This window comes from Mandrillus leucophaeus, unplaced genomic scaffold (assembly GCF_000951045.1).
Source record: "Mandrillus leucophaeus isolate KB7577 unplaced genomic scaffold, Mleu.le_1.0 Scaffold559, whole genome shotgun sequence".
Classification (NCBI taxonomy): domain Eukaryota; kingdom Metazoa; phylum Chordata; class Mammalia; order Primates; family Cercopithecidae; genus Mandrillus; species Mandrillus leucophaeus.
In genome coordinates, this window is record NW_012106019.1 from 1,094,244 (window position 1) to 1,106,488 (window position 12,245).

The 12,245-nt window shown below is 38.3% G+C and overlaps 1 protein-coding gene across 4 annotated transcripts in view; it reads right to left on the bottom strand.

Annotated features, from left to right (window-relative positions):
- The window catches only part of RUFY3 (RUN and FYVE domain containing 3), an 85,931-nt gene that overhangs the window by 62,097 nt on the left and 11,589 nt on the right, over nucleotides 1-12,245 (bottom strand). For 2 of the 4 annotated variants that reach the window (XM_011998149.1, XM_011998151.1), the window contains exon 2: nucleotides 3,167-3,220. The exons of the other annotated variants lie outside the window; for them this stretch is intronic. In XM_011998149.1, the coding sequence (XP_011853539.1) occupies nucleotides 3,167-3,220 (54 nt within the window). The remainder of the gene's footprint in view (nucleotides 1-3,166; nucleotides 3,221-12,245) is intronic. 4 annotated transcript variants of the gene reach the window in all.

The window sequence follows — 12,245 nt, forward strand, 5'->3', positions numbered from 1 at the left end:
TAAAAATGCAAAAATTAACCAGATGTGGTGGCATGTGGCTGTAGTCCCAGCTACTCAGGAGGCTGAGGCAGGAGAATTGCTTCAATCCGGGAGGTAGAGGTTGCAGTGAGCTGATACCATGCCATTGCACTCCAGCCTGGGCAACAAGAGTGAAACTCTATCTCAAAAAAAAAAAAAAAATTCAAAATAAGAAGCTTCAATTGTGACACAACTGAAACAAACAAAAAAAAACAAGTACCAGTTCAAATCTGCAACCCACTAGAGTCTGTTATTTTAAAAATTTTTAGGAGGCCAGAAGCCAGTGTTAACACTTTATCTATTAAAAAGCAAACTATAACCAGGTGCAGTGGCTCAAGCCTCCAATCCTAGTGCTTTGGGAGGCTGAAGTGGGAGGATCATTTGAGCCTAGGAGTTTGAGACCAGCCTGGGCAATAAAGTGAGACCCTGTCTCTACATACATTACATACATACATTCATACATAAAAATTAGCCAGGTGTGATGGCACATGGCCTGCAGTCACAGCTACTCAGGAGGCTGAGGAAGGAGCATGGGAGTTCGAGGCTGCAGGGAGCTATGATCATGCCACTGCTCTCCAGCCTGGGCAACACAGTGATACCTCCTCTCAAAAAAATAAAAGGAAATAAAAGCCAACTGTTATGGCACATCTACAATAACAGATGAGAAACAGAATTGAAAACAGCTTAGCAGTTGAAGGTCTCCAGAAAATATCTGAGCCTGCATATATCATCAGCTTTTTCTGAGTCTGAAACGAGGATTCTCCCCAGACCCTGAATTGCTATTGTGTGTTATGTGCAGGTAATACTCCATAACGTATTTTTTCTTGGTACTAGCACTTATTTATAACATCTCCAAGTTATGTAATACAGTTGTGTGAAATGCTGGAATTTTACATAACTGTGATTGAGACCATGAGGCAAGAAAAGTAGAGAAGGATATCAAGAAGAATGAAATGATCTAAAGAGTTGAAGTGAAGCCATCTCCCTCTCCCCATTCTCATTTTTTTTCACACTGCATTTCAGAAAGACTTTTCTGTAAAGAGGATCTTGATCAACATTACCATTTATTACTTGACTGGAAATCTATTAAGATCATCAAGGTACTGACATAATCAACATTTTCTGGATATTTTATGTACTATACTGTTAAAGTTCATCTCCTCTCCCTTTTGGAGTTCACCTATAATAACCATCCACAAAAATTCCAGCAAAAACAAAATTTAAAAAAGGAGTCTGACTCTCACAGTAGGCTTGACTCTTACATTATTAATACTTTGTATTAAAGAAATAGAATCTTGCCTGTGATGAGTCATGGTAAAGTTCTTAAGAAGGGGATAAATTTTATGAAGCATTTTTTCTTTAATATCTAGTCTATCAAAGGAATTAAAGCCTTAAACCTGGTGGTGCCTAGCCAATAACTATTAATAATAATAATGATAATAGGCCAGGCACAGTGGTTCACACCTGTAATCCCAGCACTTTGAGAGGCCAAGGCAGGTGGATCACTTGAGGTCAGGAGTTCGAGACCAGCCTGGCCAACATGCTGAAACCCTGTTTCTACTAAAAATACAAAAAAATTAGCTGGGGATGGTGGTATGCACCTATAATCCCAGCTACCTGGGAGGCTGAGGCAGGAGAATTGCTTGAACCCCAGGAGGCAGAGCTTGCAGTGACGTGAGATCGCTCCACTGCACTGCAGCCTGGGCGATGGAGTGAGATTCTGTCTCAAAATAAATAAATAAATAAATAAATAAATAAAATAATAATAGCAGTCAACACAATAGTAAACATTACACACTAAATGAATCAACACCCTTCTCTTTTTTCTTGTCTGTGAACTGTCAATTAACTAGACAATACTGATTTGTTCTTTCACTGAATTATATGTAATCAGTTATATTAAAAGCAGAATCAAAGATGGCATAAAAATAGTCTGACAAAAGGAAGAGATGACACTCAGGATTTCAGAATTCACACATTCAAAGGCAAGTGCTGAAGCAGAAGATACTCTTGGGCATCAACAGAGGGGAAAGCTGCCTTGATTTTGTTTGGTATGACCAGACCTACTGAGGGTAGTACTTATCCCGGGTCTGATTAAGGATATCAAGAAGTTTAAGACAATCTCTGTTCTCAAGGAGTTTACCCTTTAACTAGGTTGATAAACACACAGGAATTAGAGAATAAGTAAAAAGTCTTCATTAAGCTCCAAGTTCTGCAGGAGCAAGTGAATGGAGAAAAGAATGTGGGCCAAAGCTGTCAAAGAGTAAACTGTGGAAATCCTATAAGGACTGAAGCGTTGGCAGGTGGCACACCTGCCATAGGTACAGGAGGGGGAAGGGTGTAAATACATGAGATGTCACAGGAACAAAGTAGGAGAGGAGGACGTGGGCAGAGAAAGGTCAGTCTGGGCAGAGTGGTGGATGTGTATGTGTCAGGGGTGTGTATGCTAAAGCAAAGTGGGAACATGTAAAATGATAAAGTAGAGCCAAATCTCAATTTTTCTATTTTTAGTATAAAATGTTTAAATCACCCTGAGCTCCCTACAGTTAGCTGCCTTGATACAGAAGAAACACTGATTGGTTTGGGGAACCTTTCCACATTAGAACATACATGCTACTTTAAAAAGATAATCACACCATTCCACGTTTCAGTCTTTTGCATGAAGAAGAAAAAATTAACAAAAAATAATTATACCAGAAAGGAATGCTATTACATGACAAAGCTGAAAGTGTGTAATGTCATGGAAATCTACAAATCAGAGCAACATTCCAGGCTAAACACTAGATTCCTGGGATCTGTTTGCTTTTGGCTGCTGTGAAATTCACAGAAATACACATACATATATTTATATGAGTAATAAAATTTACACTGTCTCAACAAGTGAAAAAACAGCCATAGCAAAAGCTCGATGTAATCTTGAAATAATGTCCCTTTTAAACATGTTATCAGCAAATATCTTTAAAAAGCAACATAAACATACATTGACACTATTTTACTTGGAACCAAAACATAAAGATTTCCCACTTATTGCCATGGGAAATAAAACCTAAAACTGACATTTCCTCTTATGGAAAACAATTAAAAGGTGGTTAGAAAATTTTAAAAAGCAAGGAAAAAAAAAGCTGAAAGATGTTGGTGTGGCACGCACCTTCTGTATCATCGCGCATTTGCTCCACCAAATCTGTCAAATCCTCCCAAGAGTCTTTGCAAACGGCAAAAAGAAAGGAAAAGAAAGATAAAATGTCATGCAAGCCCAGAAAGAAAAGTGCTATTAAAAACAAGATTTCCATAGGGATAACTGAAAGGGAGGTTCCTAGAATTCTTTCTACTTATCACAGCGATTAACAGTGACAAGGGCTGGGACTACAACCAAATAAGCAGAGATAGCAACTATGGTTATTAAATATGTTTCAAAGCTAAGATTAGTAATTTCAAGATTTCAAATAAAGGGAAACAAAGATGCATATCCTATTAAAAAGCAACACAGATTTTTTTTCCTATTGAAAATCAACAGCTCTTTGTATTCTAAGTGTAGGCAACATTAATCTAATTCAACATTTATTTTGATCACTTCAGGGAACTGAAACGTATGTGCAATATATTTCTTTTAGATTCAGGACAAATATTATGATGCAAACTAGTGACTTTTCTTAAAAAAAAAAAAATCCAAATACTTTTTCCAACTCCCCCTCCCCCAATTCTCCTTCCCCAAGTTTGAAGATACACAAAATAAATCACATATAATTCAATAAAGTCAGATGTTTATTCAACGCACAGAACTAGCAGGATCTGAGGCAGTGACCTACAATCACATTAATATTTCTGCAGGAAATAAATATTTAGATTAAGTAAAATAAAGTCTATAAATAGCCTCAAGTAAATTCACATCATGTTTTATCACCAAATAAGTTCAGACAAATTTATGAAAAATGCTTTTCATTTCCAGAGTTTTTCTTTTTTTTGGAATTAGGTATCTATATATGTAAACCAAATGGCAAGTGTCTCATACAGAAAAAAAAAATACTGTGAGTTGGCTACTATTATTTTATAGTAAATTAGTGCTGAAATACATTATATATAGACATATTTGCACAAGTCATTTTCAGGTACAATCCTTTGACAATATAATGTGCCACAAATCTATACTGTGTAGGATTACAGATTCATGAGAATGGACTCTTACCATTCACATTATTACTTTACAGACTTGCTGTGACCTTGCAAAAGTCAACAGAGGGAATATTTTCATTTAGTTCTTTATTGTATTTAATTAGAAACTCTATTTGTCACCTACTAAGATAAAAGCCTACCTTATTAAAGCAAAAAATATATATATAAAGAGCCTCCAAGATTTGTATAGAAAAATGCTCTGGAAAGTGAATTTCTAGGTAGGAATGTGTGGTAGATACCAGGGATCTCTGATTTTTCCTTGGGTATGTCCCATCTAGAGCATTTTTCTGTTACAACCAGACATATTTTCTGTTTTCTTCTTAAAACAGAGATTAAAGTTTTAAGTATCAGAGTGATGTAATTGATTTAAGCGAACTTCTCTCCCCTAGAAAGTAAAAGGTCTATCTTTCCATGTAAGTTGCTCTCCACTTTACCTTGCCATGCTCAGGACTTTACAACAATAGGTATCATGCCATTCTTTTATACCTCAAAGAAAGATTTGTGAAAGATTTTTAAAAATTGTGCCTTCTAGAATATGTTCATATTATTAAAACAACATAGTTTAGAAATGCTGAGTGGACTGTAGCATGTATAGTGCCAAGCAACCGGTCATAAAAGATTGCGACCATTACTTCATTCCAAAAGCCTGGATTAAATGGTTTAAAATGCTGTACCCAACAAAATTTGGTAACTGTATTTTTGAGATGCATACAAATATCGTTTTTTTTTTTTCAGTCAAGAGTTAAGAGAGACAAAACCAGGCCTGGTGGGCTGAGGCAAGAGGATTATCTGAGCCCAGGAGTTTCAAGGCTAGCATGAACAACATACTGAGATTTTGTCTTTTTTTTTTTTTTTTGAGACGAAGTCTCGCTCTGTAGCCTAGGCTGGAGTACAGTGACATGATCTCAGCTCACCGCAACCTCCACCTTCCAGGTTCAAGCAATTCTCCTGCCTCAGCCTCTAGAGTAGCTGGGACTACAGGCGCACACCACTGAACCCGCCTCATTTTTGTAATTTTAGTAGAGACGGGGTTTCGCCATGTTGGCCAGGCTGGTCTTGAACTCCCGACATCAGGTAATCCTCCCACCTTGGCCTCCCAAAGTGCTGGGATTACAGGCGCAAGCCACTTCACCTGGCTGAGACTTCATCTCTTTAAGGGAGGAGAGGTGGGGAGAGAGATATAGATGGACACAAGGCTGGAATTGTATAAGGGCACTGAATTAGGAAGCATAGCTTATTTAAGATTTACTTAACTAATTTCTTGACTATCATTCTGTTTCAGGTCTAAGAATGAAAAAATCAATAGACTAATTATGTAGCTCTGAAAAGATTTAAGCAGGTGGCACTGTAAACATCTACCCTTAAGGTACATAGTGACTCAATGATGGCAACAGTTTCGTCTGGTAGAACGGGACCCTTGCCCCTCTTGTACTTCTTTTTTCTCTGGATGAGGCGACTGGCTGAATGAAGCTCCTTTTCTACAAAGAAGTGCTTGAATGGGCTCAAAAAATGCTTCCCCTTTGTTTATGTATCCATGGTTGTGAAATCTCTTCTTGAGGTAGCCTTTCTCTAGCAGTAATGCTATAGGCAACCAAGTGACAGATTTTATAAGGCCTGGGGGTTATTTTGTCCCCTTGAGACAAAGTGTCTTTGATTTACAGTGTTAATTTTTAGAACTGTATTAGTTTCTTAAGGGAACACCTTTCTGAAGCCCCAAACACAGATACATCACATACATCCTTGAAGGGCTATTGTGAAAATAAAACCTAATACATTTAAAGTACTTAGCAAATCATAGGTACTCAATGTCAACTTTACACTTACAACTGGATTTCTCTAAGTATATTTGCCATAATTATTCAAAGACAATAAAGTGAATGGAATTTTAAAAAGCCAGCTAAGCTAAATATTAAAAACAGGAAAAAAAATAAGTCGACCTAAAAAAACCAAATGACAAGTTAACAGCTGAGGTGCTATTAAACTAACCATAGTATTATTAGTTTGGTAACAAAGCAATTGTCATATATTAATTTGCATAAATGCTTTGAGGTTTTGTTCTAATAATCTAGTAATTTAGGCCAAGACCTACTTTCTCCCCCAAAATATCAGCAAACAACAACAACAACAACAACAAAAAACGACAAATAGCCCTAGAAAAGGTAACACGTTAAGTCATTAACACTTGAGCCATTTAAATTTTACTGAGGCTGGGTGTGGTGGTTCATGCCTGTAATCCCAGCACTTTGGAAGGCAGAGGTGGGAACACTGCCTAGCCCGTGAGTGTAAGAACAGCCTGCTCAATATAGGGAGACCAAGCTATTTGAGAGATCGAAACAGGAGGATCACTTGAGGCCAGTAGTTTGAGGCTGCAATAAGCTATGATCATGCCATGGCACTCCAGCCTGGCTGACAGAGTGAGATTCAAAAATAAAGTAATATAAAATAAAAATAAATAAAATAAAATAATATAAATAATAAAATAAAATAATATAAATAATAAAAATAAAATAAAATTATTGAGCATTTATGGTGAGCAAAAGACTTTACTAAGGCAATAGAAGTTAAAAAGATGAAACATCCGGCTGGGCACGGTGGCTCACGCCTGTAATCCCAGCACTTTGGGAGGCCGAGGCGGGCGGATCATGAGGTCAGGAGATCAAGACCATCCTGGCCAACATGGTGAAATCCTGTCTCTATTAAAAATACAAAAAATTAGGCAGGTGTGGTGGCGCGTGCCTATAGTCCCAGCTACTCAGAAGGCTGAGGCAGGATAATTGCTTGAACCCGGGAGGCAGAGGCTGCAGTGAGCCGAGATCATACCACTGCACTCCGCCTGGGTGACAGAGCAAAATTCCATCTCAAAAAAAAAAAAAAAAAAGAAAAAGAAAAACCCACAGACAATGCCCTTGAGATCTAAATAACTATGACACAAGGTTTAAAAGGAATTAAGGCTGGGCGTGGTAGCTCACGCTTGTAATTCCAGCACTTTGGGAAGCCAAGGCAGGCAGATCGCTTAAGTCCAGGAGGCGACCAGCCTAGACAACATGGCGAAACCCTGTCTCTGCCAAAATTACAAAAACAATTAGCCAGGTGTGGTAGTGCATGCTTCTAATCCCAGCTACTGAGGAGGCCAAGGCAGGAGGATTGCTTGAGCCTGTGAGGAGGCGGCTGCAGTGAGCTGAGATTGTACCACTTGCACTCCAGCCTGGATGACAGAGTGAAACCCTATCTCACAAAAAAAAAAAAAAAAGGAATTAATAGGCTGGGCATGGTGGCTCCCGCCTGTAATCCCAGCACTCTGGGATGCCTAAGTGGGCAGATCACTTGAAGTCAGGCGTTCAAGACCAGCCTGGCCAATATGGCGTAACCCTGTCTCTACTAAAAATACAAAAATTAGCCGGGTGTGGTGGTGTGTGCCTGTAATCCCAGCTATTCAGGAGGCTGAGGTAGGAGAATTGCTTGAACTCAGGAGGTGGAGATTGCAGTGAGCTGAGATGGTGCCACTGCACTCCAGCCTGGTTGACAGAGCAAGACCCTATCTCAAAAAAAAAAAAAAAGAGGAATTAATATTAGTCACATAAGAGAAGATAAAACAGATTCTTAGGTGAGCAGCTAGGTGACACTAGAAGGCTAAGGAGGACCAGGCCTGACGGGGAGTGAAGGATGAGGAAAGGAAGCCCTGACCAGTAGACCCTTTGCTCTCATGCTGGAATGGCTATGCTGGCAGAGATAACGTCTCTAAGATACTTTAGCTGGGAAGCTGCTGTCCACAGGACTGGACACTGTGGGATTCTCAGACAAAATGTAGTATATCTCATATATACCCTAGCTTTATATCTCTATAAGAAAGAAAAAGGAAATCCCCGCATGCAGCTTTTTCATCCCAAAAAGCAAATTCTAGCAATCTTAGAAAAGCATGCAGTTTCTCATTGCACAATTAAGAGTAAAAACTCCCTTCTGCTTAGAACACTACTGTTAGCTTAAAAAAAAAAAGTAGAGAAAGTAGTATCATGAGGTTTTCAGCTGCTGAACCAACTGTCTTGAAAACCACAACTGTATCCTTTGGAAAGTTCAGATGTTAATATAGCATGAGAAAAATGCAACCAACTGCAGCAGGAAAGACAAAACCAAGCTTTGATGAGTAGCTAACATGAAAGTTTATGATACCATGCTTTTCAACATTTGTTTTAATTGTTTAAAGTAGCTTGGCAATATGTATAAAAATTAAAAACTAAAAATTGGTAAAATATTCAAGTTATACACATAACAATTTTTCCAAAACGTCTTGGGTAGAAAAATTTAGAAACAACCTAAAAAATGCCTGTAATAAAGAAATAGTCAAAGAAATTATGGCACATTCAGGCCAGGTGCAGTGGCTCACGCCTGTAATCCCAGCACTTTGGGAGGTCAGGGTGGGTGGATCACCTGAGGTCAGGAGTTTGAGACCAGCGTGGCCAACATGGTGAAACCCCATATCTACTAAAAATACAAAAATTAGCCGGGCATGGTCGCGGGCGCCTGTAATCCCAGCTACTTGGGAGGCTGAGGCAAGAGAATCACTTGAACCCGGGAGGCGGAGGTTGCAGTGAGCTGAGACCATGCCATTGCACTCCAGCCTGGGCAACAAGAGCAAAACTCCATCTCAAAAAAAAAAAAAAAAGAAAGAAAGAAAAAGAAAAGAAATTATGGCACATCCAACAACTGAAGACATTAAACAAAATGATACAAATTTCAATTTACCCACATGGAAAGATATTGCAGAGGAAAAAAGGCAGGTCACAGCACAGGTGTGGTATGATCTTACATATATACAATTTTGTGAGTTTGCAAGTGAACCTTCAGTGTATACATTGAAAAAGAGAATCTGATATTAAATCTTAACAGTGGTTATCCCTAGGAGTATTAGAAATGTAGGTGCATTCTATTATTTCGTATTTTATACTTTTCTGTATCTTGTGACTTACAATGCAAATATATCAGCTCTATAACTAAAGTTGTTTTCATTAAAAATATCTATACATAATAATGTTAAAGACATTTTTTCGTTTCTTTCTTTTTTTTTTGAGACAGGGTCTCAACTCTGTCACCCAGGATCACAGCTCACAGCAGCCTCGACCTCCCAGGCTCAAGTAATCTCACCATCCTCCCCTGTCAGCCTCCTGAGTAGCTGGGACCACAAGCATGCACCACCACATCCAGCTAATTTTTTTTTTCTTTTTTTTGAGATGAAGTTTTGCTCTTGTTGCCCAGGCTGGAGTGCAGTGATGTGATCTCATTTCACTGCAACCTCCACCTCCTGGGTTCAAGCACTTCTGCCTCAGCCTCCCGAGTAGCTGGGACTACAGGCGTCCGCCACCACGCCTGGCTAATATTTTGTATTTTTAGTAGAGACAGGGTTTCACCATGTTGGCCAGGCTAGTCTCGAACTCCTGACCTCGGGTGATCCACCCACCTTGACCTCTCAAAGTGCTGGGATTACAGGCATGAGCCACAGCACCCAGTCGCACCCAGCTAATTTTTAATTTTTTTGTAGATACAGGGTTTTGCCATGATGTCCAGGCTGGCCTTGAACTCCTGAGCTCAAGCAATCCGCCTGCCTTGGCCTCCCAAAATGTTGGGATTACAGGTGTGAGCCACCACACCCAGCCAATATTTTCTTCAAAAACATTGTTTTCAACACACTGACATACAATTTTGAGAATATTTAATTATGATGAAAAATATATAATTACTTAGCAGCCATTTGGGGAGAAGTCTTTTTCACTGTTCCTCTATACATGTGCTTCTAAGCTCATCAAATACTTCTATTTGTTCTCTGGAAAAGCTCAAATACCAAAAATTGCAAAGGAACAGATTTTAGTATTTATAGCCCTGTACTCAAAAGCACTTCATAGTAGTCACAGTTGACTGGTGGGGACTAGAGGAACCACAGTGAAAAAACATGCCCAATTGTATACTCTCCACCTCCCCCTCAAGAGGGGCACCACCAAAAAAGCAAAATGCAGAACAAGCTACTCAAGAGTACAGAGTATTGTGGATGCTCTCAAACGACAGCACTTGCTCTTTCCAACCAGATCTTGGTTGGTACCCAGGCTTGGGAATCTGACAATGTGAATTCTGTTCTGAGTTCTATCACTGAGCGGCAGTTATCTTATCTGGCACAGCATTTCCTTTTGGAAAATGATTCATATTTCAGTGATTAGTTTAGGACAAACGACTTTTGGGTGTTAGAAGCTGATAACCCAAAGAAGAATTAATGTGAGTTCTGTTATGAAGGGCACAAATTAAAGATTAAAGTAGAAGCTCTGTTCCACGAAAATTCAGATAAGGCTCACCAATAGAAGAAAAGACTGTAAGGCACTATGGTTAATGACAGTGCACTGAAGCCAACACCAGTGCAGGAGTATGAAGGAGATAGGAAGAAACTGAAAGTAGCCCTGAAACAGGAAGGAAAAACTGATTTTATGCGGAGTATGTTACGGTCAGGTCAGAGGCAACATGCAGCTCTTTTGTGGTTTAGATAGGAACTGGCATACAAGTACAGAGCTACTGATATTTCTCACCCAGATTTAGAATTTTACAAAATCCTAGAAGCTAAGTCGGTAAAACTTACCTTGAAAGGGTGACTAGCCAGGTTATTTTCAGGGCAGAGCAACAAGAAGGGATGAACCTTGTCCAAGAACTTTGTCCCATAGGCTTCTGAGACTGTATTAAAAACTACAACCTTCTCACTTCGAGAAGTTCACTGAGACTGCCTTCGGAACACATAATCACAGCTTGGAGAACCTGACAGTGTAAATCTAAGGCGGACTGCACTGGTGGCAACAAATGTTTCTGTAATCTCACCAAGGGCCAATTACAAAAGGGGGTGGGCCACAGTGAAAGCAAAGAATAATAACACAATTCTGTGAAAAAGAGAATCCCAATGACTCAGGTTTTATTTTCCAAACACTTAGGAAAGGAATCAATCAAATGCTGTAAATGCTTCTAAATCTAGACACTGTGGGGCCCCCCATACACTGCAAACAGCTTTTAAACAGCTAAGAAAACAAAGCATGCCAGTAAATAAACACAGGTCTGTGAAAAAGCTCAAAATAAAATGCCTAATAGAAATCTTAAAAAATTATATTGGAAATTGAATCTAAAGCAGTAGCCCTGCTGTGAGGCAAATGTTCCCACTCACAGATGTGTGAAACTGTCATAGAAGGTACTGATATATAATACAAATATCTGTTGGATGGATGATTGCACACCCATTAAATTTTCATAAAGTTTTTTCCCTTGAAAAAGGAGCATTTGTTTTCATATAAGAGTAATATGTCCTCTTGTAGAATATTTGGGAGATATAAAGAAACATAAAGAATATTATAAAAATCACCTGTAATTCCACTATCCAGAGATAATCAATTTTTATATTTTTGATATATTTCCTTTTACTTGTGTTTATATATACCTATGCTTAAAAAAATTGTGACTATACTAAATATGCAGCTTAAGAGACAGCTTTTAAAGTTATATCCAAACATTACCCTATACATCAAATATCATTCCACAATAATTTTTAGTGTAAGGTGTTCTACAACTTATTGAATAATTTTCCTCTTAGGCTATTTAAGTTGCTCTCAAGATTGTGTTACAGGAAGTCAGAATACTGTGATAAATATACAGTACATACATAAACTTTTTGTTTCTACCTCTTATTATTTCCTTAGGATATGTGTCTGGTACAATTACTGAGAATTAATTTTTTTAGGGTCCTTGATTCACAATGATAAAATGATTTCTATAAAGGATGTACCAATGCACATTCTCACTAGCAGAGGCCCCAAATCGTCCCATATTGTCATCAATACTATATATTATTAATATATATATTTAAAACCATAAATTACATTATTCTAACTTACATTTTCCAAATAATATATAGTTGGTCCAGAATATGAGATTAAAAAATTGAAAATAAAGAAAACATTAGAAACCATAAATTAAGTTGTGTGTAATGGAGGAAGACAAAGTCTTTTATTATTTATTTATTTAGAAATGGAGTCTCGCTCTGT